At 41.4% G+C, this 27,990-nt stretch overlaps 1 protein-coding gene across 1 annotated transcript in view; it reads right to left on the bottom strand.

Moving 5' to 3' along the window:
- Positions 1 to 476: 476 nt before the first annotated feature.
- The window catches only part of KCNIP2 (potassium voltage-gated channel interacting protein 2), a 95,449-nt gene continuing 67,935 nt past the window's right edge, over positions 477 to 27,990 (bottom strand). Inside the window, exons 5-8 of the mRNA XM_085606451.1 lie at positions 26,237 to 26,344; positions 20,971 to 21,075; positions 8,444 to 8,506; positions 477 to 4,339 (exon numbers count right to left, since the gene is read on the bottom strand). Of these exons, the coding sequence (XP_085462577.1) occupies positions 4,292 to 4,339; positions 8,444 to 8,506; positions 20,971 to 21,075; positions 26,237 to 26,344 (324 nt within the window). The 3' untranslated portion in view covers positions 477 to 4,291. The remainder of the gene's footprint in view (positions 4,340 to 8,443; positions 8,507 to 20,970; positions 21,076 to 26,236; positions 26,345 to 27,990) is intronic.

Genomic DNA, 27,990 nt, shown 5'->3' with positions numbered 1-27,990 from the left:
ATAAGTAGCAATACTGGTTCGTGCCAGGTCCAGGGGTCTGACTGCAGTAGCATTAAAATGAAAAGTCAAAAATGGCACATTAGTAACTCAATAATAAGTTACTGTACTAATTAATTATTAAGTGGACACTTTTTAAAACCCTTCTTTTTTTCAAAGCTTAGTTAAAGGACGGGTCTGTATGTTTAAGGACTATGGGCCATATTATCAAGACGGGGCAATAAAAGTATTGCCGCTTTATCGGCAGGAAACTGCGGCTAAAGTGGCGATAAGGGGCTTGATAATATGCTCTATAGAATTCCAATTGAAACCCAGGTTAGACGTCTAACCTGGGATCCTATGGGAATTCTCTAGGGCATATTATCAAGCCCATTATCGCTGCTTTAGCGGCAGTTTCCTGCCGATAAAGCGGCGATCATTTTATCGCCGTTCTTGATAATATGCCCCTATATCCTTTTAATTTAACGTTAGCTCTTGCCATCACCGTCCTGTCTCAGTAAAGGAAGCCACCGTCCAGCAGGTGTGGGGGGTGGATTTTTTAAAACTTTTCACTCCAAGGTTTGCTTTTGCAGTTGCTAAAACAGATCATGCTTCAAATCGCTTATCTTTACAATGAAACTGCTTTTGTTAAACTCATTAGATTTTGCATTGTTTATTTTTGGATTCTATTTAGTCCTCACACTAATCTCGTCTTAAATGATGTTTAATTCAGTGTGGCGTTCTGAATCATGTGTAGTTCCGAGGAGCTAAATTTGGTTTGGGTTGTTTAAGTGGTGTTGGTGTTAGTCCCTATACAAGTGACGGCAAACTTTTTACTCATGTCACTTCATCCTGGTAGTGATTGTCCATTGATGTAATTTATCTTAGGGCCACAAGTCAGAATAATGAATATCTTGGATCAAATCTGTGATATTTACATTTGAAGTCTCAACATAATATTCACGTTGCTTTAAGGTTTGCCTAAGATTTGCTGACACAGATGTGATTACTTTGAGGGTTGTGCATACCTTAATCATGTGTGATATGTCAGTTCCTAAGTAAATTAAAATAGTATGGTTTTAATGCTTAACACTCAATACTATCCTATGCTGTTGTTGAGGGTCAAAGTATAGCCTATTATACTATATGACTATGCTTGCCAAGCTTCTGAAAAATCACCCTATTAGACATTGAGCTGTGCTTCCTTTGGTTCAGGCCATATGCATTTGTTTAGGCAATTCCTACCTTTTAGATGTTGTACAATGTTTCAGGATCTAGGATGATCAATTATGATGGGGCACGTAAAAAGTTTCTAGAAACTCTGGAGCCCCCAGGCATCCACTCTTTCTAAATGTAACAGCAACCACCCGCAAGCCGTACCACCGCATATCTCTAGAGGGTATTAGAAAAGTCAGCATCCGCACCGGTTCAGTCGCTGATCTCACTTCAAAACTTCCAGCCTGAGTGTCAATTACTGATGTGTGTAAAGACCGTGTGTATCAGCAACTACTTGGTGTTTACGCTGAGACCATAAAACTAATTTTGTAATGGGCACAGTACCGGGCAGTAATGACTGGGGCCACATGCAAATCATGAACCTAGAAGCTTCATTATCAAATGAAAGTTATCGATTGACTCCCTTTAAAAGTTTTAGGTAGATAGGCAAACTCATTGGAGTGCCACATTAGAAACTTGATGATTTCAAAATGATGTGTACCTCATTATTTGAGTGACTTCCAACTGGAAGGAATGGGGTGTTAGCAGGCGATGCTGAACATGATGATGTCATTCTTGGCATAATAAAATGCCAGTCTTATTCAGAGCAACACATTTTCTACCAGTTTAGAACATTTCCCTCCTGGATGACCTTCCACAAAGGAAGCTCGGGAGCACTACATACAAGAATATTGACAATAACTAATAACTGAGATCATGAATGATAAAAACAAGTATTGAGAAAAGGCGAACTATAGAAAATACAAGTAGAAGAGGGAGTTCATGACAAGAGGTACATAGAATCACTGCACAACTTGGACCTAGGCCAGGTTTCTGAAAAGGTTCTGCCTTTGCATTCAAATAGAGAGTAAGTGTTTGATAGGTTACTGTATGACTAGAGATGGAAAGCACAATCTCCTGCCACTTTCCAAGATTAATGAAAATTGCCATTGTAATAAGGTTTTCTTTTTCACTGCCATGTCAATTTCATTTGAGCTTGCCTCAGGGATTTCTGGGAAGGTTACTTCTGTCTGTGGTTGCTCATTTGTAAATTATCTTTAGTTCATGTATGTGTAAATCAAAATTGTGACACAACATCAGAAGTGCTACCAAATGCAAGTTAGCACTGAATATGCCCCTTCTCCTGCTCCTTTATGTAGTGTGGACAATTAATTAGAAAAGTATTAGGATAACACCTCCTTTATGTCAGATGAAATGATCTTTTTTAGTCCTTCAATGTTGTACCCCTCACAACAATCTAACGCTCTATTCCATGTCAAACAGACAGACATAGGTACAAACCCATCCATTGAACCTAACATGTCCAAAATGCTAACTCTGAGATCGAGGCAATGGAATATAAGTCTCAACTAAGTGACTACGACTTAACAATCAACAAAGCAAAGCTGACCACTAACCACCCTAGGGCACTACTAAAACTGCCTGTTCTCAGGTGATAACATGCTTATTTCTAGAGCAATACTCTCCTTCCATTTCTTCAAACAAAGGACAGGATGCCTCGCTACATGACTGGCAGATTATTTTTAAAAAATCACACTGATCTATTAGGCAGGAGAAGCACATTGATTATTTTAATCCATGGTCTAGTCAGAAAATGGGCAATATCTGTTATTTTTAGCAAACGTAGCTGTGTATTGGCTGGCCTATTACATTTGAAATGTGGAACTCAGGAACATTTTTATTACTAATGACTATTGAAAGCACATAATTCTACCGACATTAGCGGTGATAGTTTTTTTATTGGATTCTAAAGCTATGCGACTTTGGACAGTTCTAAACAGTTTGTTCTTTCAGAGAAAGCAAACTTGCAAAGACATCTATCCAGTGTTTTATCACAAGCGGGCCATAATAAACTTTCAAACGCCAAGAGAATGAGCAGGAACTCTGCAGAATCAATCTCAGAGCCTCAACCACATCTTTGTATATTTGCATCGTAAGAGATGGTCTTTCCAAACACTTGTTCTATTATGTTGTTTGGCCACTGGCTTCATCTCCTTTGTACCTATATTCAACTTGTTCCTCCCCCCAACTGAAATTGGTTCATGCAACTCAGCATTGATAACGCAAGCATGTCCTGTAACTGAGGTCTACTTAAATATGCAAACCGGAAAAAAAGATAACAACAAAGCAAGCAGGATGTGTAGTCTCTATAGGAACCTTACAACAGTGCAGGATTCCCTTCCCTCTTTATCAAACTTGATTCAAGTTTTGGATTTCAGAGGACAATTTCTAATAAATGAACTAACTTAGAAAAGATACAGCAAGCAGATATTGGTGCAAAAATGTACTAGTGATACATCCTTCGGGTTGATCTTATCGTATTTGCAATTTGATGATTTGATAAGCTGCAGTTCGTGAGTAGTCCTTTGTAATGTTAACTATGTCCATCGGTCCATAGTATGTTCAGTTGCCTTTCCGGCACGCCTTTCAGTATTGTGCATGCAATAATCTCCAGATTTTCATCATTCATTACTGGCCATGCTTCTTCTTAGTGTAATTTTTTAACAGGTCTCCTAGTCACACATTATGTTTCACTGAAGAACACCTGATGGTTACAGATGTAAGACTGTAGAGTATCAGCAGCAGTGCTGGGTATGCTTCCGCAGGAGTATGCCATTAGCAGACCCCAGAGTGAAGACCACCTCACTCCACAAAGAGTTAATAAAATATCTGCATGTAAGTGACAGGAGGTATGAAATTCATGCTGAAGAATGTGATCCATCTTGAATTGTCCGACAGTCTACCTCTAGTGCATTTAGCTGTCCAGTATTGGTAATAATCCACCTGCCATACCCGTGAGCAAGCCGAAGCCTTGACATGTCAACCTATGGCATAGTGGATTGGAGTTCTTATTGTATTGGGTGCAATGGATCAGGGCACAAGGACCTTCCACGGGGAGGTCCCTCTTGTTATGTCTCAAGTTTTCCCAGTAACCAAAAATCTTAAAAAAGATTGATTTCGTAAACTGCATTATGTCTCTTTCAGAGATTCTGTTATGTGGTTTGTGCAGCAAGGAGAAAGTTCGTCCAGTATGTAGGTTGAGGTGTAGCCGTTAAGGGAAAAGAGAGGTGCTTGAGAACTAAATTACGTTGTCAAACAGCTGCATGGACCTCATGATATTTTCATCCTAAGGAAATATAAAAACAAATAAAAAATAATGAGACCAGATCTCCAATGGATGTCACGTAATCAAACAAGCAAGTAGAGGACTGAAAGTCAATATAATGTATGGGTGAGTGTGATGGAATTTTAAACAATAAATACTAATCTTAATGCATCTTTACCTACAATTGATTATGCTTTTTAGGCTTCAAGTTTTACAATATAGTCAGATTATTTTCACCCATTTTAGCAGAAACTAATGGATTTAAAGCCCCCCCCCACAGTATTTTCTGTCTCGCCTTCTTTGTCGTTACACCACCAGTAAAAATTTCAAAACACTTTATGTCCTTTGCAGCAAAGTGTTAACAGCTTCTGATTATGAACTTTCTTAATTTTGTTAAGGAAACTGACCGGAGGATTACGCTTTCATGCTTTGTAATTAACAAATCAGCAGCAAAATTCATAACACCATTCATTATTAAAGATATAACAACAGACCTAACAACAAAGGACTACGCATCCCCTGAGTCCTCAGGAAAAATTACAATATGACATCAAAATCGATGGCTCATTCAGGTGTCTGAATGTCTATGAGGTCACTATCTAAAAAACAAATCTTCTTCATGTCTTGCTGTTCAGCAGCCTCAATAACTATCTTGTTCAAATGTGTCTGATTGCACTTGATTGTCTAGGTCGATCCTGTGGAATTTAGTGAGTTGAATCACCAGCTCTTGGTTACTCATTTGCCAATGGTTATGCATGTTGGATTTCTAAGGATATGCAATGCTTTTTGAAATGGTCAAGTAAGAAGTACTGCACAGCGGCTGTTCTTCAAGTTAGGGCTAGACAGTGCCTTTCTTTTTCATTTCTCTAGCTTGGAGAGCCGTTGTGGCTCTGCTAGGGTCTGCTTACTTCCTGTCAGATGGTCTTGCCCATGCACCTGCTGCACTTTGGAAGCCTCTGTGCACCTTCTTCTCCATCCATATGGCTTCCTCAGTTTCCACTTTCACCATGAGGAACATTTTGTTTGGCATACAACTTCCCAAAGGATTACGTGTAGAATTTGGAGCCTGACCCACCAATAAGGGGAAATTTACCTAAGTAAGTTCAAGAGTGGGAATCCATGCCACATATGTTCATTATATAATGGAACTCATTTACATTTCAGGATAGTAGTTGTCCCGAAAATCTAGCCTTGTTCCATTCCTCCTTGAACAACTATGGGCATTGCTTTATTATAATGTAAAACATTTGAGTCACTAGATCATAAAATAGTTAAAATCTGTTTTCAAAAGGGATTGCTAAGAACACTAAGCAGGTAACTCAATGCAGATGCTACTGAATAAGAAATATAAGTTAAATTGGACAGTAACTGTCATTCAAATAATGCCAAAAATATTATCCTCAATTGATAAGTGGCACAAACAGCCCTAAAGTTAAACATAAAATGACAACATATTTTAAAAAGAAAGAGAGGGCTGAAGAGATATGTTTAGATCTTTGACAAACAATGGTCATTACTTCTCCTTAGATAAGGTCATTGTCTGGTGTGTGACATCTTAGTTAAGGTCACTGTCTGATGTTTTATAAGGATTTTCACTCCACTCCACTCAACTATCAATTATGCACAGACCCTCAGTATTTTCACTCCACTCAAGTATCAATTATGCAAGTCCCTCGGCTCACTTGGAACAAACGCCTTGATGCAACCTGGATTTCGGAGGATCATGCGTGAGTTCATCCATTTTTGTTTCTGAACTGGTACTCTGAAATGTATTTCTCGTTTTTCTTATACTCTCGTTTTCAATGCCAAAAACCTGGACTTACCACAATGTTTTGCTTTTTAACAAATAAACAAAGAAGTCAAGCATAAATTACTAGCCCATGTCCCTTGTGAGTCGTAGCACAAGGAGTATCTCATCAGATTGCACCTAATCCATCATCCTTCAGCAGTTTGGCCAGCTCGCTTCTGTGCAGAAATAAATCCACTGGAGAAGTCTAATTCTAAATGATTGAAGATGAACTGAGAATAACCACATTCCTGCAGGGAAGTGGCACGAAAAGTTTGAAATAGGTTAACACTAGCCATGCATTTCTTGAGTGAGAGTACTAAATGTCCTGAGAACTTCTTCTGTAGCAGTTATAACAGTTTATTTGTACCATTAATTAAAATCATTACAAAATTGCTGAAACATTCATAAAACAGCTTCTGACTCCAAAGTATCAAGAACAAGACTTTATTTGGAGTATGCCCTGCTGGGTCACCGTTTGTGCTTTTAAAGAAAGTGAGGTAATTAGACTATGTACTATTTGCCCCAGATAAGCCTGAAAGGTCTGCCCAGTGAATATTTAACATTATGAACCCAGGTATCTCTAATTCACTTAGTTACTTTTCTGAAAGTTTTCATACAATGCCCGTCACTGAAACAATCCGTTGTCTTCCCCACCTCAATAAAGCTTTAATATACCCAGGACACCCTGATTACTTGCTCCATATTGAAGACTTTCAATAGATCTCCAACAAGTAGGAAACATTGGTACCATCCAACTCTGTCCCCTTTTTGAAACAGAAAACATTGTAGATTCCAGCCAATTATGAGTCCTACTAGTGTGGAACTTTGTCTCTCTGTCTCTATATCCCTCTGCTACTCACTGCAGGTGCCTGATTTAAGAGGGTGTTCTGCTTCAAAGCTACACCTACACCTTCTGGCTAAATATTTTTTGCTGTGCTACACAATTTATTCTTGACCTCCAATCTTTTGTATAATTGAAAAAAAAATCCCAGTATCTATAAATTGAGATGCCTGAACGAAATCTCAAATTCCTTTTTTTAATCACATGGGTGAGCTCCCTGCAATCTTATCACATTGTCTACATTTACCATGTTCAATGTTTACCCTTTGCTCATTCCTAAATACTTACCTGTAGCCTTCCATTTTCTTTTTTTTATTTAGAGAGGAGCACCTCTCATAAATTAACCTTTTTCCTTTTTCTTCTTTAACTTTAACCATTCCATTACCTTTTATTGTAATAATTTCTCTTAACCCTTAGAACTTACCTGTGACATACATGTTTTTGCTCTGCTAGTTTTATTACTGTGATATTTTTTTAATCATGTAATTAATCAGTGAAAAGGGAATGTCAGCCACATACCTACGTTCTTTTAGAGAAAAAGCCAGGAAAAACTATCAAGAAAACTAAAACAGTGAACATTTATGCAATGTAAGATCTCCTCTTGTTGAGTATAGAGCAATACATTTGCAATACTGTAACTAAATTTATAAACATCATAATATGTGAATTTGCTCTCAAATTTACCTGTATTAATTCACATTCATTTTGGAAGTTTTCATACTTTTCCTTAATGTTAGGAAAATGGGACTTTAGGACTTTATGTCCCTTTGTTCAGTAACTTAATATCCACGTCTAACTATGACTAAACTAAGTGCTTACTGGGTTTTAATATAATAGTTTGCAATACAGATTGTGCTTCCTGACTGTTATGTTGAAATGAAAAGATATTAGAACACTGGAATGTGGAGCACTTCATTGAATACAATGGAGTGCTCTGGGCTTCTACGGGCCGGAAGAAGGCCGCAGAGCAACATTCCAATGTTGTTTTTGCTCACAGCTGCTGCTGTGAACAAAGGCCTCTCGGAGCCCGTGGGGATTTAAACCCCCTCGGGCTCCGAGAGGCCTTTGTTTTTAGTAATTAGAACATTCTGCCCTCTAGGGGCGGAATGTTCTAATAGCCTTAGAGCCCTGCTAGTGGACTCTATCAGCCATTAAAGGCCCGCTCCCTTGTTGAAGGCCCTCGCTTTTGACTCAGGCCTTTAACGCTGGAGCGGGCCTTTAATAGCTGGTAGAGCCCGCTGGGTCGGGCTCTAAGGCTATATCATCACCAAAGTTCTTAAGATGATATTTTTCTTAAGGTAGCTTCTGGTCTAGTCATATGAACTGAACTGAATCTAGGTCTAAACATAATTGACAAAGAATCCTACATAAAAGCACAGAATTAGTGATGGGGCTGGATATTGAGTTGCCATTCTAATAAATGCAACTATCAGTCATCAAATGGATCAAAACGTGAAGTGATAGTTAAATAGCGTGAGTGGCCTCCTCTCCTTACCTTCTGACAAGATTCAATAAATTCATCAATTGTTACTACGCCATCTTTATTTCTGTCCATTTTCTGAAAAAAGGAAAACATGCTTTTGAAAGTTTGATCTAAACTCACATACAAGAAAACAGACATAGCTAGTACACCAGCCAGCAGTAACATCCCCCCGGCGCCCTGATTATGACTTGATGCCACAAAGTACATCAATGATGTCATACAAATCATATTACCAAGGACATTAATAATGACATCCTATGGTAGGAAGCCACCTGCAGGTGATATGTGAATCCCGTCAAGCCTAAGAGTTTTTGAGTATTCATGTACTTTAGCTTTGTTAATCAGGATCTTCAAGAGTAAATATACTACTACAATATTGATACATCATCTCGAAGCAATAGCAGTCTGAAGTCCATTTAGTTTCTCGAGCATTTTGAAAATCCACCCTTTCATCTTATATTTTTCAAACCAGCCAAGGTTAATTGTGAGAGGGTCCATTATACATATATGTTGGTTTAAGTAGGCATTTCTGAAGATTAGGGTATTGCTCAAGGAGTTGAACTAGACATCAGTGCCATCTGACTGATCAGAAGAGTTTTGTCTTAGAGAGTAGACCATGAAATGATAGGGTGGGAGTGCCATCGATATAGCTTACTGCGCAATTTACGGTAATTTACCTTACTTTAGAGGTTTTATGTAAAGTAGGACACAGACATTTTTAAGGCTGAGGAGAGTACTCTCGGGGGACTTGAGATCAGAAATAAAATCTAGACTAGGCTGTCCCTTCTTTACAGTGCAGCCTCGAAGGAACTGGTATTTATGGCTAAATAGGGGCCCATGTGTCTTATAAAAAAGTGCAAAGCAGATTAATAATACATTCAGACCCTGATGAAACTTTTAATAGCTGGTTTCGGACTTGGAGGCTCCAACTGTTCAAGAAGCAGCTCCAGACCACGGCAGACCTCAGATTTGTTACTTATTGAAACAAGACCTGTTTTATCATTTTCAGTGAACAAATATGGAAATAAACAATTATGGATGGCTTTCATGATGTCTAGGGTAATGCAATATCACCAGTAATGTTATTAATGATGCTCTTCCTGATGGCTCCTCCACAATGAAGTTGCAGTTGATGGTTAGTGCATACGGGGAGTTGGGATGCACAGCTCATCTTAATTGATGAACGTCAGTGGTGTTTAGGAATACAATAACACCCTTTCAACTGCCTTTTTATGGAAATCTGCTTCTATATGAGAGACATTGTTTTGTGGTGTTAGTATTCAACCAACACCTCCCTGTACAAAGTATTTCCAGTGATATTTTTTTTTTACTATACCTTGATCCCTGGTCATATTATCCACATGGTACAGGGTGAAAGCAGTGAACTTTGACCAAGCTGTGCACCCAAGCTCTTGGCACACAAGGCATTTAGGGCATGGCCTTCGGCTACGCCAATGCAAGATATGGGTTCATGGAATGGCATTTGCCTTTATTGAGCACCCAATTTACTGAGCTCAGAGCACACAGGGCTGTTTATAGACTGAACTATCTTCCTGGTTCCACAGTCACCACAGGCACAGACACGACAGGGAATGGTCTTCATTTGTGCCCAGATGGCTTAGGACTGGCTGCGTCTTTTTTTTATCATACTCAACTCCGAGTCCCTTATCCTCCAGTGCTCACAGAACTTGGCCTTCAACCAACGTCCACACCCTGCACCCACGCTCCATATCTGAAGGGGATTTTAGAAAGCCACAAACCCTTCATTATACTTATTTTTGTTTAAAGCATGTTTACTACACCTCTGAGGTACCCATTTGCTCACCCAAGAGTTGGCATGCATTCCCTTTGGCCCGACATGCTCTTCACCCTAATTCGTTACCAGGAAATTATTTCGCAAAATGTGATTTGATATCTGCAAATTGCTGGGAAATGTAGTGTTAGGCAGAGCAAATGATTAACAGTTTTGGTACTCAACTAAAATTTAGTGGTTCATCAACTGTGACCTGTCCAGATTTTCAGCCAATCAGATATGTCTTTATAGTCTGAAATTGGGCCTACCATACTAATTTACAACTTCAGCATACATTCCCATTTTCTTTTGAATTCCTCCAAAACAACACTCTTCCTAAGAATGGAAATATTCTGAATCAAGCTCTGTCTTAATAGCAAGTGTGGCCTAAATCTGTTCAGAACATTATGCTGGGGTGAAGAGGAAATGATCATAAGGGGCGTAGAATAAGGTTTTCAACTTTTTGGACTATTCCTATTCCTTTTTCTTCCACATCAAACAAATCTCTACACAATGTTACAGGGGGACGGGCTGTTTCCAAATTTCTTACAGATTTGTCGTCCATTGTCAATATTGTTAGCAATCCTAAAAATGTTTTCCCTCTGGGCTAAGCATCATACACCCATGTATATTTGCCAAGCATAATTATATCGTATTTTAAACGTGTTTATTTAAATTGTAAAGCACTTACTTTGTTGTTCTTACATTGTGGTGTTGCTTAGGTTACACCGTGTATGACGTTTTTGTGGTTTAGCTTGTAAAAAGAGGCATAGGTCGGGAAACAAATAACAATTTGTACGCAGAGCTGCACCTCTTTTCTGAGAATAACACACCTAGTAGTCCTAGTTCTGCAAATATGCAAAACATGATGCAGCAAAATAGCCCCTGGAAATTATGTGTGTAGCGTCTTCCCCATCTCTGGAGCATGCAGATGAATTATGCCACACAGGATCTGCGGTTAAGCGTTACTTTATTTCTCAGCATACACTCACACACTGCGCATTATTTTATACATCCCATTAACCACACTTTAACACCTCCCCACATATTACGTAGTTCCTGTTCAGAATGTGTATAACATCAATATGCAACATATCCCCCTTTGTTAAATTAAATGGTGCAGACATCACTACAATCACATTTTCTGGATTAACCAGCACTTGAACCAGACCTGCTGGTGGGGTCACTTCACATGTGGTTTTAGGACTCGGCAATTGTTGTGGGAAGTTTTCGAAATGTGAAATGTCCTGGGTGATGGATTGTCCGGGACGATGTGCTGTCACCATGTGTCCCTAGTACCCCACAGCCTGTAAAGGATCAACGGCACAAGGAGCATCAATTTTCCATTTTCGTCTCTGTTTAACCAGTAACCAGTCTCCTTTGTCAAAGACTGTTTCCTGGGCAGGGTGATGCTGATCAGCATATGTTTTACTTGAGTTGAGTACTTGTCTTGAAACTTGTCAGCATTCACTGATCGATCCGGGGTCCATTGCGGTGGTTTTGTTCTGATGGGTCTCCCAAATAGGAAGATGGCTGGACTCTCACCAGTTGTGGAGTGAGGAACGACTCCTTCCATTGACGCTCATTAAATCACACTCTTGAGGCTGCCCAGGAATAATTCAACTACATCAATGATTTGGGGCCAGAGAGGTGTATTCTTTTGGTGTTTGACGTTGAGCCGGACAAGAAATTCTTTGAACTCTTTTATGTTAAAAGGCGGGCCATTGTCAGATTTGAGGATTTTGGGATTGCCCCACATTGAAAAGATTTTATCAAGTTAACTCATCCTGCACATTTTTGAACTTTTGGATTTCAACATCATTGGCAAGGGTCTGAATACTTCTTCTCCATTATTGCGTAGTAATAAGTTCTTTGATTATGATCATGTCTTTATCTGCATTGGTGACAGGAATGATTTATCCCACCAACAGAGCTGCTGGTGTGATGGATCTCACTATAAAGTTGAGATATGCTTCAGCTGTCTTGGATGTTGAACTGTGGTGATGTAGTGGCACTTGTGAAGAGTAATCTGCTGGGTTTTGATCAAATTCACAGTGTTCAGGACAATCCTGACGCTGCAGCAAGGATACGGAAAAGAGTGGTGGATGGCTGGTAAGTTATTTTTCCCTATTTTGTTTAACTGTTTCCTTGTTGTCCATTTCCCTCCCTCCCCCATCTCCTTGTCATCTGTCATCGCCCCCGCCTCACCACTCTGCCCGTATAGCAGCTGGTACTGGGTGAAGACACCCTAAGGTAGGTAGCCCATTGGCTACCTCCCCAGAAAACACAAACACCCCTAAATTGAGTATTTAGGGGCACCCCTGAAACCAGGAACTCAGATATGACGGAGCAACAGAAGAAGAGTCAATGCCTGGCGAGAAGTGCAGCAGAACTTTGGACTTTGATGCAAACCCCTGCCGTCCTCAGCCTTCTCTCAACAATCGAGACAGAGTGACTCGTCCTGCATGCTGGAGCACGACCAAGGCCTTGGGTAGCCTGCCAGCACTTATTTATTTATTTATATAGCACCTGAATGGGTATCTCTGCGCTGCGGACGTGCATCAGAAGAGCTGAGGAGCTGGAACAAGATCAGAGACAGAAGAGGAAGGTCTTAAGGTGCTTTCTGAATTGGAGGTGGTCTGGGCATTGTCTTTAGTACAAGGGGAGTTGGTTCCAGTAAAGAGGACCAAGGTGGGAGAATGCCTTTCCTCCCAATCTGGCCCTCCTAACTCAGGGGTCTGCAAGAAGGGATTTCGTTCCAGAGTAGAGGGACCTGGAGGGTGTATACGGCGTAAATGTCTGAGCAAGATAGGTGGGGCCGAGATTGTTTAAGGCTTTGTGGACCGTGCAGCAAACCTTAAACTTGACCCGCTTGTGTACTGGGAGCCAATGTAGTTGATGGAGGAGAGGGCGAGAGGCAGTCCAGGAGGGGGCATTTAGGACCAGTCACGCCGCAGTGTTCTGAACTGCCTGCAATCTGCAGAGCGGGAACTCATTGGCGGAGACCAAGAGGCCATTGCAGTAGTCCAGACGGCTCAGTATTAGTGACTGCGTCAGGGTCTTCGGAGTGGAGTCGGGAAGCAGGGGAAAAACTTGGCCTACTAGGCCCAACATATGGAAACAGGAGCCAACGGTCTGAGCAGCGTGCTCCTTCAGAATGAGAGCCTGGTCCAGGCGAATGCCTAGGTTCTTGACAATGGACTTGGAGGCGGGAGGGATGCCGAGGTCCACCGACCACCAATCAGGAGCCCATAATAAGGGGGCATCACCAAAGAGCATGATCTCGGTCTTCCCCACGTTAAATTGGAGGAAGTTACATCTCATCCAGTTGGGGATAGCCTTCCTTCCAGAAGAGAAGGGCGACTGTACAGAAGAGGTAAGTTTATTGAAGGGGAATAACAACTGTGTATTGTCAACGTAGGAGATAGGAATTAAACCACAAGTTCTGAGGAGATTGGCCAAGTGAGCCACATAGATATTAAACAAGGTAGGGCTCAGACACAAGCCCTGGGGAACTCCCTTGGTCAGCTTCATAGACGCCGAGTGATAAGGGACAAAATTAACGGTCTGGGTCCTGGAGGAGAGAAAGCTCTTCATCCACCGTAAGGCAGAATCTCTTAGTCCAATCTCTTCCAGTCTCCTGAGCAATATCTCATGTGAGACCGTGTCGAATGCAGCAGAAAGGTCCAACAGCATCAGAATTATCTGTCAGGTTATCAGGACTCACCTGTATTTTCTGCAGAAACGCCCAGGAACTGAAGACAAGATCTGCAAGAACGTTCAGGGCTACTTTACAAGAACTTGTAGCAGTATTCAGATGAGTACAAATCCAGCGTGGTCTGCCACTGGTTTTCCAGGAGTCTTTGCCATACCATGAAGAGCCATAGGTGGGAAGTGATATGGTGGCAGTGTGGCGGGACCACAGAGTAGAGGTAGTCCGGCAGACAAGCAGAGCGGCAAACCCGTAGTCCGGCCAGCAGGCGGGACAACTAAGTCCGGCTGACAGGCGGAACCAAAAGCCCCCGCTCTACCCGACCACGGAACTCCCCTCTCTGGAAACCGGCCACCGGGCAGAATGGATATCACTCCTTGTCGGGCGGACCGCACTGCTACACAAACGGTCCGAGAGCACTGAGGTCTCACTTCTGAGAGACCTTTCGGGGAAAACCAGGTCCGTAGAAAGCAAGGGGCAGGAGTTCCAAGTACTAGAAAAGATACGGGACGTAGATCAGGCTTCGGGAAACTGAGGTTCGAGAATCTCATACGCAAAGCGCGATATCCGGTGGAAGCCAGGCTTTTGTGCCTGCCTGACTTCCTCGTGCATGCGCAGTCTTGGGCCGCCATCTTGTTTCAGGAACGACGGCAATCGTGACATTATCAATTGGCCCCTGTCTAGGGTCATCCTGTTTGTTGTCTGTGACCGCTAGCAGGGCTGATTCGGTGCTACATTTGGGCCTGAAGCCTGACTGGGAAGGATCTAAACTACCAGTGAGTTCGACATGGTCGGACAGATGTTTGTTGATGTGTATTTTGCTCAGGAGAGGGAGAAGCTAGATGGGACGGAGATTGGAGAGATCAGTCATAGGAGCCTTGGAGTTCTTGCAGATAGGCATAACCTGTGCTGCTTTCCATTCTAAAGGAACGTGACCCTCTCTCAGAGAGGTATTGAGGAGAAACTCTATAGATGGAGATATTTGGTAGGACAAGGAGGCTGCGACTTTGGCCGGGATGATATCTTGGGGAAAGCCAGATTTTACGGTACATAACAATGCTTCAACATCTCCCAAGGTCACAGGAGGGAAGCTTTCTAACAGCTGGATGTTTACCTGTTCTGGCAGGCCAGGAGCCGAGGCGACTGGTGGCTGGCACCCTGAAGAAACAATTTTATCGTAAATAAGGTTTACTTTCTGAGAGAAGTATTGTGCGATGTCATTGCAAAGGGATTGTGAGGGGGCCTCTAGATTATCACATGCTAAGGGATTGATAAAAGACTGGAGAATTCGGAAAAGGGTTTTGGGAGCGTTTCCAGCCTGGGCTAGTTGAGATGCAATATGAGCTTTCCTAGCGGCCTTAATGTTTTTGTGGTAGTCAGAAAGAGTAACCGTAAATCTATCTTTATCCCTCTCATCAAGGGTGTGACTTCAACCAGCACTGAATGTCTCCTGTAGAGTAGAGGAGCTACTCCTCTGCAGTCTGCAGGCACTGACAAGCAGAGTCGGGCTCACTGCCTTGCAGCTCCCCGGCCCGAATGACGCCACAGACAACCAGGAGAAGGTTCTTGTGCTCTGGAAGGCCAGATCTGTCTCCCCACTGAGTGTGAAGAAACCAGGATCAACCAGAGCCATGCAGTACCAACCCCCGGGTTACCGGACGCCCTGCATCAAATACCAACAGCGGGGGCCCAGTCTGTACTCTCACTGCACCAAGACCAAGCAGCTGTTGTGGGACTTCAGCATCACTGAGACGAACTACGAGAGTGGCCCAGCTGCCTTAAATTCTCCTCATCCAGCTGTTTGTCCCTGACTGTGAGGTGCATCAAACCAATCTGCTCCCGAGCTTACAGGCCCAGGTATCAATTTACTGGCTGTGCCCTCGTGCTTCAAGACCCATCGCGACCTGAGCCCTCGGGCTTGCCCACAAGTCCCCCTGTGCCGCTTCTTTCAGATGGCCGCCCTTTTCTGTAGCACTCCAGCTAACAGCCTCACCAGCACCCTGCTCCCACTAGAACCCGGGCAGTTATCGAAGAACTGCTGGTAGAACTGAACCTTGTCCCACTACTATTCCGATTACAGAAGATGAACCTCTGAAACTGATTGTACCTACCTTATATGAATCTTTGACTTTTCCTCCGATAGAAGTGCATTGTGCCTAAAAGCGCACGTTTAAACACTTTACTTACCTGTGCATATTTGTATAAAAAACTGTGCTTACCTTGAAATAAGTTCTTACGTTTGAAAAAATATATACAAAGGAGTGTTATTTTTTTTCTAAATTGGTCTTGAATTTATTCTTTGAGTGTGTGTCTCATTTATTGTCTCTGTGAGTACAACAAATGCTTAGCACTACCCTCTGATAAGCCTAACTGCTCGCCCACACTACCACAAAAGAGGACGTTAGTATTATCCACTTTAGCCTCTATAAACCAATTGGGGACCCACTGGACTCTGCACAGTGCACTTTGTTTTCGGACACTATATAGAGAGCTAGCTTCCTACGCTCCCTCACTCTCTGTTTGCCTCTCTGTCTCTCCATTTCTCTTGCTCGATCTCTCTAGCTACGAAAGCCCAGTAATCATCATTTTTCTGTGCCGGCTGATCCACTGTAGCTCCGTTGCAAGCTCTCCACCCTTATCTCTTAGCTCTGTCATGGCAGTTTTTCCAGATCAGCTCCTCATAACCCGTTGAGTGCACAGGACGGAATGGTTTTGTCCTACGCCACGGTGCTTGTGTGCGGAGGACGGAACCATTCTGTCCTCTGCATAAAACCACCAAATTCCTCTGCTGTTTTCAGCAGAGGGATTTTCTTTTATGTTTTTGAGCCACAGGAGCTGGAGAAGAGCTTCCCCAACCTCCCTATGCATTTTTTTCCAGTGTAATGAAGATCAGCGTGCATGACATGCCAACTTCATTACAGTGAAAGTGAAATGCGTCAATCAGCTCATTTCACTTTCACTGTCTACCTGCTTGTGGGGCTTTCTCGGTCCCCAAGCACCTAGGCAGATGGGAAAAGTATCACTAGTAGATCCCTGCTTGGTGATTGCCGCAGGAGGGTGATCCCCAAGCGGGCATCCACCACTAGACACCAGGGAGGTGGGAGGGGCCTTTTGGGTAGGGGCTGAGTGGTAGAAAATTTGTGCCAGCATGTTGATCCCACGCAGAAGTGTTTTAGTCCCGTGCTTGGCGGCCATCTAGGGAAGCCTACCCAACCCGACATTGCTGAAAACTAGACATCCGGGGGAGTCCAGGGTGGTGTGGATTGCGTGGATCCCCCAATGTTTTCTTACCCTGCAAATCTCAAATTTAGCTAAAAAACTCATATGTTCCTCACATTTCCGTATGAGAAAGTTGTGGGACCAATGGGCCGGCATAAATTTCCTATCACCCAGCGTTCCCTAAGACTGCTCGATAAAAATGCTACCTCACTTGTGTGGTTGGGCCAAGTGCGCGCAACAGGGAAGGGCCCAAAACCTATTGTGGAGGCATCATAAAAAAACCTGGTTTTCAAGGGGGTCACCTGGGGGAATTCTGGGTGGTTGGAAGTTTGTGGCTCCCCACAGATTCCACAGCTTTCCATCACAGAAATGTGAGGAAAATGTGTTTTTTGTCAAAGTTTGAGGTTAACAAGGGATTCTGGGTAACAGAACCTGGGGAGAGCCACACAAGTCACCCCATCCTGGATACTAGTTTTTAAAAATACACAGGTTTGCTAAGTTTTCCTAGGTGCTGGCTGAGCTAGGGCCCAAAATCCACAGATGTGCACACTGCAAAAAAAGGGACAGTTTTTGTTGGAAAAATGTGATGTGTCAACATTGCGTTTTGTGCCGTTTCTGGTCAGGGGCAGTAGGCTTATCCACACAAGTGAGGTACCATATTTATCTAGAGACGTGGGGGAATGCTGGGTGGGTGGAAGTTTGTAGCTCCCAACAGATTCCAGAACTTTCCATCACAGAACTGTGACGAAAATGTGTTTTTGTTTGACAAAGTTTGAAGTTAGAAAGGGATTCTGGGGAACAGAAGCTGGTGAAATCTACACAAGTCACCCCATCCAGAATTCCCCTGGGTATCTAGTTTAAAAAAATGGACAGGTTTGCTCGGTGTCTCTAAGTGCCGCCTAAGCTAGGGTCCAAAATCTTCAGCTAGGCACATTGCAAAAAAAGGTTTTCACTGGAAAAATGTGATGTGCCCAAGTTGCGTTTTGGGCCGTTTCCTGCAGCGGGCACTATGCCTACCTACACAAGTGAGGTACCATTTTTATCAGGAGATGTCAAAAAACACAGAATAATAGAACAAGAGTTATTACCAATTGACTTTCTATGCATTTCTACCTTCGAAATATAGGACAGTGTATAAAAAAGATGTCATTTTGAAAAATGCTGTCTAATTCACATGCTAGTATGGGTACCCAAAAATTTGGAGATGTGCAAATAACCACTGCTTCTAAACTTCATATTTGTTACCATTTTGGAAATGCATAGGTTTCCTTGATACCTATTTTTTACTCTTTATATTTTACCAAATGAATTGCTGTGTACCCAGTACACAATGAAAAACCATTACAAGTGGCAGCAAAGTTATTAGCTCTGGGTACCTATAGTTCTTGGTGAACCTACATGTCCTATATTTCCCTGCAACCAGAGGGTCCTGCAGATGTAACAGTATATTGCTTCAACAAATCTGCCATACTTAGAAGAAATAACAGGTGAAAACGTAGGCACAAATGGCATTTTTTTTCCAACTCAATGTCAATATTGTTTTATTTTAACTGTTAATTTCTATAGGAAAACCTTGAAGGATCAACACAAATGGCCCCTTGCTGAATTCAGAATTGTGTCTACTTTTCACAAATGTGTAGCTGTACAGGATCCATTATTTGTTTTCCACTCATTTTTACCACTAACTAGAAGGAGGCTGAAAGCATAAAAATAGGAAAATGGGTTACGTCCAAGTAAAATGCCAAACTGTTTAGAAAATGTTGATTTTCTTACAGAAGTCTGCCTGTTTCTGAAAGCTGGGAAGATGGTGATTTTAGCAACGCAAACTCTTTGTTGAGACCATTTGCAGGGAAAAAAACTGATGTTTCCTTCTGCAGCACTTTTTTCCAATCTTTACCCCAAAAAACAAATTTTTGCTGTATTTTGGCTAATGTCTTGGTCCCCTCCATGGCACTCCACATACCCTGGGTACTTTTAGAACCCTCAGGATATTGGATGAAAAGGACACATATTTGGTGTAGACATCTTATATGGACATAAAGTTACGGGGGCCTAAGCACAAACTACCCCAAATAGCTAAAAAAAAAAGGCTTGGCATGGGGGAAAAAGGCCTAGCAGAGAAGGGGTTAAATCAGTAATTGCACTGTTACTGTGAGCCAGTCTGCTGAGTCTTCAGGCAGTGCAGGGCCGGCTCTAGGGTGGTGCAACCCGGTGTTTGAAAGTTTATTTTGGTTTTAAAAGCACCTGCTTGCATTCCTTGCCTCCAGCCATTTCCAGGCAACAATAAAAATGTCAAGATAACTCTGGTGAGTAATGTTCTTCCTGGAGAGAGATTGGAGTTTTGTCTAGTTGAGGTTTTGACTGATCATAAAATAGCACAGAGGATTAATATGCCTGTTGCGTAGACGGTGTACCATGCAGATCACAAAGTACATATAATGTAAATAGGTCAGTGGGTTACTGCTTTGCTAAGAGACATCCTTTTATTACTTGCTGTTTATAAGTTAAAGCCCTAATATAGGACAGTGAATTATTAACTGTCATCAAAGAACTGCATGTACACTGCAAAGTATAGATTAGAGCATAGATTAATTTTGCACAACGGGTTCATTTGGGTATAAATTGATTCTTATTATTAAATGGAACCTCCAACTATGGTGTTCCGTTTTCAATTCTGAGTTTGTGCTTCTCCAGACCAAGCACTCTTAAACTATACTGAAAACCAGTATGGATAACATGTCACTTCTACACCTTGTAGTCCTCTGGCTTATGTAACATTTCCTATATGCTGATTTACACATGCATGATTGATTGTCTCTGTGTAATGTGTGTGATGCAAAGTCCTCTGACTCCCTACACTGGTATGAGTGGTTTAATAACTAATTAAATGAATCTGAAAGAGAGTGGTTATGGAGACATGAGGAGCACAGTCTAAAGGTGGCTGTGAGGGAATCCATGGTGGAGGTGGTCACCACCTCCGCCATGGATGGGAGGTGCAAACAAACATTGCCGCACCGGGTGCCACCAGCACTGAAGCCCGCGGCAGTGTCATAAGATGGTTTTGGGGCCCCCAAGAAAAACATTCTTTGGGGCCACATTTGGAAACAACTCTGAACGTAGTCTACATTTTTTGAAAATCCAGGCCCTTAAGGTGCCAAACAATAATTAATTATGATAAGCTTTCAGAAATGAGGGCCTCAAAAGCAGAAAATCCTCTAACTACACACCCACTATTAGCATTTAATTTACAGGCCCTGTCTACATGTAGTGCACTTTACTAGAGAGTTATAAGTAAATTAAATATGCCAATGGGGGTTAAACCAATGAAATCATGTTTAAGGGAGAGAGCACAAGCACTTTAGCACTGATCAGCATGGGTAATGTGCGCAGAGTGTTAAAACCAGCAAAAACGAGGTTAGAAAATGGAGGGAGGCAGGCAAAAGTTGGGAGAAGACCACCCTAAGGCTGTGGTCTAACACAGCTGTCATACATTATGCAATTTACCATTTGTAGATGACCCACTTATGTAAATTGCCAAAAAGTTCTAATCCATTACTCACCCATTAACTCTAGTGCACACACTCTTGCTTGCATACATAATATTAGTATATTTTCGGCTGTAGTGTGTATATATTTCATACAAGAATAGCAATTGCTTACTGTGTCACTCCATGGTGGGATACTATAATCTCTTCCTTTCTTGCCATCAGCTGGGGCAAAGATAGAAAGTAATGTCTGGACTGCAAAGGTAGACAGTAACAAATGGAGAGCAAATATTAACAACTGTGTATGAAGCTACAGTCTGGCACAGCCCACCTGAAAGAAGTTTTCAACATGTTCCCGGGGGGCTTCGTCTGGCATACTTGGATAAGTGTACTTGCCCATCATGTCATAAATGGATTTCATGATATCCATCATTTCCTATGAGAGAAAAGAGGTATGGTGGGGAAGGAAAACATAACCTGTTTTAATAGAATTAAACAATTACAATACATACGTTTTGGAAACAAGAGATACTGTGTTCCATTTAATATTTGGTGCAAATAATAATTCATCATGGCTTCTGGGGGATGCCTCTGCTTGGAATGCGATAACTAATTAAGTACAATTTTAATTACAACTATAAATACATTTTTAATTGTTTGATTGACAAAAAAGTGTGAAAACAATTACCGAGAAAGTACAAGCAAAATGGGAAAGCAAATAAAAAAGCAGAAAGAAAGATTGAGGATAATGGATAGATTAGGAAGCGTACATGCAGGAATGGGAATTATCATGGGGGGTAGGATGGTATAAATGATTACAGATTTCACGGCTGGAAAAGGCTGAAATATTAGTGTAACAGCAAATGGCGAGGAGGTAAGACAAAAAGAAAGAAAAACATAAAGAGGGGTGCAGAGATAGAACAATAAGGGAGAACAGTGTTTGTTCATTAAAAATGTAAACAATGATAAAAGAGTGTTAATTTTGATACAAATGTTAATTTAAAACAAATTACTTAAAAATACATTTACAATACAAATATTGCTTTAGATCCAGTTGCAACAGAATGATTTGAAATTTGAAAAACGGTTTTTCAGCCTAAGTGTGCGATGTATTCACTTAATAATACATTTTCCTTGGTCATTGAGTTGTATGCAGAGTTGTATGCACTGCAATGCAATTTAATGCATCTTTTCAAATACTTTTCAAGATGCATTGTACTATTATGAAGGGGCTTGCAAATACTGAAGTGAAAGTCCTTTTTCGTGTTTTATGCTCCTATTACAAACTTAGAAATCAATGATGAAAAAGTGCAGAATGTTTATTGTTCCAATTACTTCATCTGGGTTTCTTCTGCTGTGTTCGATGGCCTTGATTACAGTCTGACAACCCTGATGAACAGGCGTTTTGAAGACACAGTAGACTGCAGACCACCATTCCTTTCTGAGGTGGAAGGACGTTGGTGAGACTTTGCTACTATTTGTCAAAGGAGGAAAACACTGAAAAGGAACCTGCATAATTTAGTATAGAAGGAGCCGGTTTAATTTAGTACAGGAGGAGCCGGCTCAATTTAGTACAGGAGGAGCTGGCTCAATTTAGTACAGGAGGATCCGGTTTAATTTAGTACAGGAGGAGCTGGCTCAATTTAGTACAGGAGGAGCTGGCTTAATTTAGTACAGGAGGAGGTGGCTTGATTTAGTACGGAAGGAGCTGGTTCAATTTAGTAGAGAAGGAGCCTGCTTAATTTAGTACAGGAAGAGTCCGCTTAATTTAGTACAGGAGCCAGCTTAATTTAGTAGAGGAGGAGCTGGCTCAATTTAGAACAGTAGGAGCCGGCTTAATTTAGTACAGGTGGAGCCAGCTGAATTTAGTACAGGAGGAGCTGGCTCAATATAGTACTGTAGGAGCCGGCTTAATTTAGTACAGGAGGAGCCAGCTTAATTTAGTACAGGAGGACCTGGCCTTATTTAGTACTGGAGGAGCCTGCTTAATTTAGTATAGTAGGAGCCAGCTTAATTTAGTACAGTAAGAGTCTGCTTAATTTAGTACAGGAGCCAGCCTAATTTAGTACAGGAGGAGCTGGCTCAATTTAGTACAGGAGGAGCCTGCTTAATTTAGTACAGGAGGAGCCAGATTAATTTAATACAGGAGGAACTGGCTCAATTTAGTACAGGAGGAACTGGCTTAATTTAGAACAGGAGGAGCCAGCTTAATTTAGTACAGGAGGATCCAGCTTCATTTAGTACAGGAGGCTGCTTAATTTATTACAGGATGAGCCTGCTTAATGTAGTACAGGAGGAACCCTACAAAGCCTTCTGCAAAGGACTGACTTCATGCAAGGAATGTGAATCTAAAATACAATTTTATAATTGTTGCGTGCAAACTAGGGTATATTTTTAAATATGACTCTCTAAATGATGGCATTTGTAAAGGAACTTCAAAAGTCTTTGCGAACAGCATTCATGCTATGCCAGTTTCTCCTGTGCATAGGAATAGGCTGCTCCCAGCTCAGAAATAAGACAAGGGGGCTGTGGCACATGATTTCTTCCCTAAGGAGAATATCATGTGGGAGCTGGCAGTTCCTTCCAGCACTACAGCAAAATGACTACAACAAAAAGCCTTTATTTAATGCACTTCTACTCCACGGTGACTCTAGGCTATGATTACCTAACACTGCAATAGAACAAGTTTGCCTTGAGCAGGATTTTGAGGATGTAAAGCCTGTATAAGCCAAACTATGAGAAAGCAGCTTATTCCAAATGATTGTACCAGTATTTATCTATCATAGTAAGGCTGAACTTTATGGTGCAGGCAGGACTTTAAGTGGGCCTCACTTTGTTTTCTTCACCAACAGGGAGGCAAATTTCTTTTCACCCAGGGTGCCACTGGAGCATCCATGCCACCTTCCCCTGTTTGATTCGAGCAACATAGAGTAACTCTGGAGCCTCCTGCAGCTGCCCCGTGCGTTTACAACTGAAGTAGAACCCTCACTGGGCAGATACCGCATGGGCGGCACTTGGCAGGGACAGGATTAGATTTTGCCTTCAATCGGAGAGCACTAGTTTGGAGAGCCCTGCGCATTTTAATATGACTTTCATTACTTTTAGGAAAACTGCTGCCCCCTTATAGTGAAAAAAGGCAAATGCCGACAAAAAGAATAGAGATCTCCTTATAATTCGAGCATCACAGGCACTGCACAATCCAATGGGGTAGGGTTGTGAACAGCCATGGTCCTTGAAATCCAGTAATGGATTAGCTCTGATCAAAGAGCACAGGCACCCCAGCATGGCTGCCAGTTAACCATAAAGGTATCTTAATGCATTATTGATATTCCTAGATTTAGATATGCTTTGTTGCTTTTATTGTTTAAGGTAAATAAATATACCTTTTTGCTATTTTCTTATGCTGAATGCGACTTTATGAATTTGTTAAGCACACGATTCTAGTTATCATGGTTTAGGTCAGGCCTCTAATTATATTGGCCATGCACCTTTCCCAGGTTTGCCACTCTCCTTTTAGAGACACCCCACCCCTCTCCCCTGGATTTTCCATTCCACTTAAAGCCCTGGGTGCAGGTTAGATTTCTGTTGGCAGTCCGCGGAGTCCGCAAGGGGAGATGCTGCTTGGTCTTAATTGTTAAGTGTTGTGGAGTAAGACATTACCGACATCTGAAAGTAGGGAAGACACATTTAAAAGTAATTCTTAACTCAACTGGGAGCAGGTGAAAGGCTCTTCTGGCCTCTGTTACGTGGTCTGATCTGTGAGTTCAGAAAATGAGTTGAATGACGGTGCCCTGGTCTACCTTGGAGAGTAAGCAGGATTGTGTTAAGAAGGCTTGCATTTGGGTGACTGGCACAGCCAAGGCTGAAGTTAATAGAAGCACCTGCTACAGTGGCCATACGAACAAAAGTGAGTCATAGTATTATATTGTTCGAGATGAAAACCTGCAGAAAACAATTCCATACTACAGTGCTTTTCAGTGGCAAATATGCAACCTAGCTTCTCTTTCGGGAGTGGTTGCAGCCATTAGCCCAGTAAAGGAGGAAGTTGCATTAGAGCTTTGAGCTGGTAGTTGCAGGTGGGGCCCACTGGCACTCATTTTTGTGGACCAGCACTCATTTTTCCTCATCGGACATTTCCCAAGTGCAAGAGAGAGTGAAACAGGCAATGGGGAAAGGCAGAAGAAGAGAAATGTCATGAGTGACATAAAGGGGCAGAGATTGTCCGTCAGTGGGGCACTTGCATTCATTCCTTCACAAATCTCATCAAACCTTGATATCAAGGAGACATGCATGTAATGAAATGAAATCGTCATTGTGCCCACATACTCCATTGTACAGCTGGACGTCATCTGCATTGGTCTGGCATCCTATACTCTATTGAATGATGAGTACGTATAATGGGGACATAGTTTAAGTAGACTGAGACACAGGAAGTGCTTTTAATGAGGGTGGGTTGTGAGGAGACTATAGTACAGGATCCTTTCCACAATAAGGATGGGTTGTGAGGAGTCAGGTGAATGCAGTTGGGTTAGTCAGTCTATGTCTCCTAGAGTATTGAATCCATAATAGGCTAATCGTGAATGGATTCAAAAGTATTTAAATTGTTTTACGGCCATATTACATTTATTTTTATTGTGTACCCTACCAGCTCTGAAATGTGGACAATTAGGGGCATGAACACGTTTAATGTGCCATTTAGCAAGGAATCCAACTTTGCAATCTCCAATGCAAAAATCAGAAATACGTTTTTTCCTGGCGACTGTACACCTAACAACTTTCCTTTAGTCACTTCTGAAGGTTATTCACTTCTGCTTTGTTTTGCTCACACCTGGAGCAACACCACAAGCATAATAATGGCATAGAAGATATACCCCAGTTGTTGGTAATGCACTCAAATGTGGCAGTGAGGCATTTGAGAAAGAGGATGGGGGTGGGGAAGGAGATCCAGGAACAAACTAATAAGGCCATATTAGCACACACAGTGTCCTCAAAGTAGAGCTCCTCTTAGGCGTCAGAATAGGCAAACATACTATGTTAATGTTAGCTGATTATTTGCATAGAAACTTCTGTTTCTGAATTATATCAATCTTTGTCCTGCTTTGATCAAGAAGTACTGGCAACAAAGTGTTTCTTGATCATCACCACCGTGTGTTGTCATTTTTGTCCATCTGCCTTGTGTATGTCGGTAGACACATACCACACTCATAATGTCAATACGGAAACTACAAAGCCCATAATGCAAAGGGCTTATGGATAAATGCCAGGATCAGATGAAGGTGTCACATGTGACACGTGGCCGCACAGAAAATGTGGTTAATTCATTTTTGTCAAGGATTTATAAGCCAATCACATCAGTGATACAGCCCTCTTTTCATTCAGTTTCTGATCTGCAAAAAATATGTTGTTTCATTGTGTGGCAGGTAAATATTATGGAGGAACATAAGAGGAACAGAAACAAGCTAACTTCTCAAGGCAGTTAACAATATTACGTATACGTTCAGTGTTCGATTTTTAATGGTTAGCATTCTTGAGATATTGTACATGTGAAAGTTTCTGCATCTTGATTCACTGTTGACATGGCTCAGTTTAACACGTACCTCTTTAGTAATGCAGCCATCTTTGTTTAAATCATACAGGTTGAAGGCCCAGTTGAGTTTGTCATCTATGCTTCCTCTGAGAATTACAGATAATCCTGCCACAAAATCCTGCCACAGGAATTGACAGAAACAGTTAGGATTTTCAAACGTTATGGTCATCAAACAAAGAGTAGAATGAAGAAACGTCTGCAGGTTGTTATTTCTGATTCCATATAGTGATGGTACTATGCACATATTACATTTTGGAGCTCTTGTTCCCAGCCAAGTTACTACAAAACCAACATATACATTCTACATGTAATTCTTAAACAATCCCGCAGAACTTGTGTCCTAAAAGATATATTTAATCTAGAGTATATTTTGAGTAATTTAAGCGTTTACAGCAACCGTGCTGTTTACTTCACACAGAACTCTGCCTGTCACTAATTGTATTAAACTGCAGTGTGGTCGTCAAGAGCCCATTGTACATGTCAGTTTGACACAGACAGTCCACACTTCTGAGTTGCATTTGAGCTACTTTCTCTATTTACCTTTTTAAACACCGCCTTCAAATTGCCTGCAACAAAATCGAAGACCTGTTTTTCTGTGCTTTCAATCAACTCCCAATTTCATCATATAATTTTTATTTATCTTAAGCAGAGTTGTGATATCAGCCATTTTGTGACAGTTTCCGTGGCTGGGCCGGGTGATGTCACAGTTAGCACCGTAATCCAGCAAATGGACTTATGCCTGGATGTGCATCTGGCAAACCCCGACTCATTTGAGATGTGCACTTGAAGAAACAAAGGTTTAATCGCATTGAAAACTGCCTTATAGAGAGATCAAAATGACTAATGAATTATACGGCTGCAACATAATTTGTATTCAAAGTGGAACAAATATTTGAATCAATGACATGTAAGTAGAAGATGATCTGGAAAAGGTTAATATCATTACATTTAGATTTCTCATTTAAACATTAACCTAGGTATAACTAGGTCTACAGAAATGTTTAGTTAAGAAGGCGGTATAACATGCATTACAGCAATGGGATGCCCTGGTATTAATAAACAGTTATTAGGAGATTGAGTGTTGATCTCTCAATTTAAAGATAACCATCATATTGTCTTGATGACAATCCCAGACAAGATTTATCCATGTTTACTGCGTGACAAAGTGTTGCATTTCGGAGTCTGGTTACACGTGGTAGATGTTATTTTCTTTCATCTTCTGCTATATCTTATCAGTTTATTGATTTGTATATTGAACTGGAAACGTTTTTGACACTGATGCTTTTTTTATGATGCAAATTGTGATCCATGAAGAATGGGGAAAATATTTTAAGCTTCACAGTGACCTTACTATTCATTTATAAAACTCGAGCACAGATGTAGTACTAAAGTAAATATTTAAGATATTTTCTTTTTAACTAGAACCCTGTTTGAATCCACCTCCTAAACCTATTACTGCACATTGTGTTAAGTAAAAAAAAAAAAAATTGTAATGCAAGCATCCATAGCCACATATCTTTAAACTCCCAGCATCTTCCTTTCCATACGAACAGTCATTTTTCCAGACAAGCAAAAATGATCGGGCTCTGGGGCAACTGTAGGAAAGACCATGGATTTATGCAGGGGTGTGCATAGTTTTCTTCTAAATAAATGGTCCCTACACTTCAAGTCTTCAGTGATTCAGATGTCTTCAGATGTCTTCAAGCTTTCCTTTCCATTCCCTTCCGTCCCTTTCCTTCCTGTAGCTTAGCTTACCTTTCCCTA

Source organism: Triturus cristatus, chromosome 1_2 (genome assembly GCF_964204655.1).
Source record: "Triturus cristatus chromosome 1_2, aTriCri1.1, whole genome shotgun sequence".
NCBI lineage: Eukaryota > Metazoa > Chordata > Amphibia > Caudata > Salamandridae > Triturus > Triturus cristatus.
This window is presented reverse-complemented; position numbering and strand designations above follow the sequence as displayed.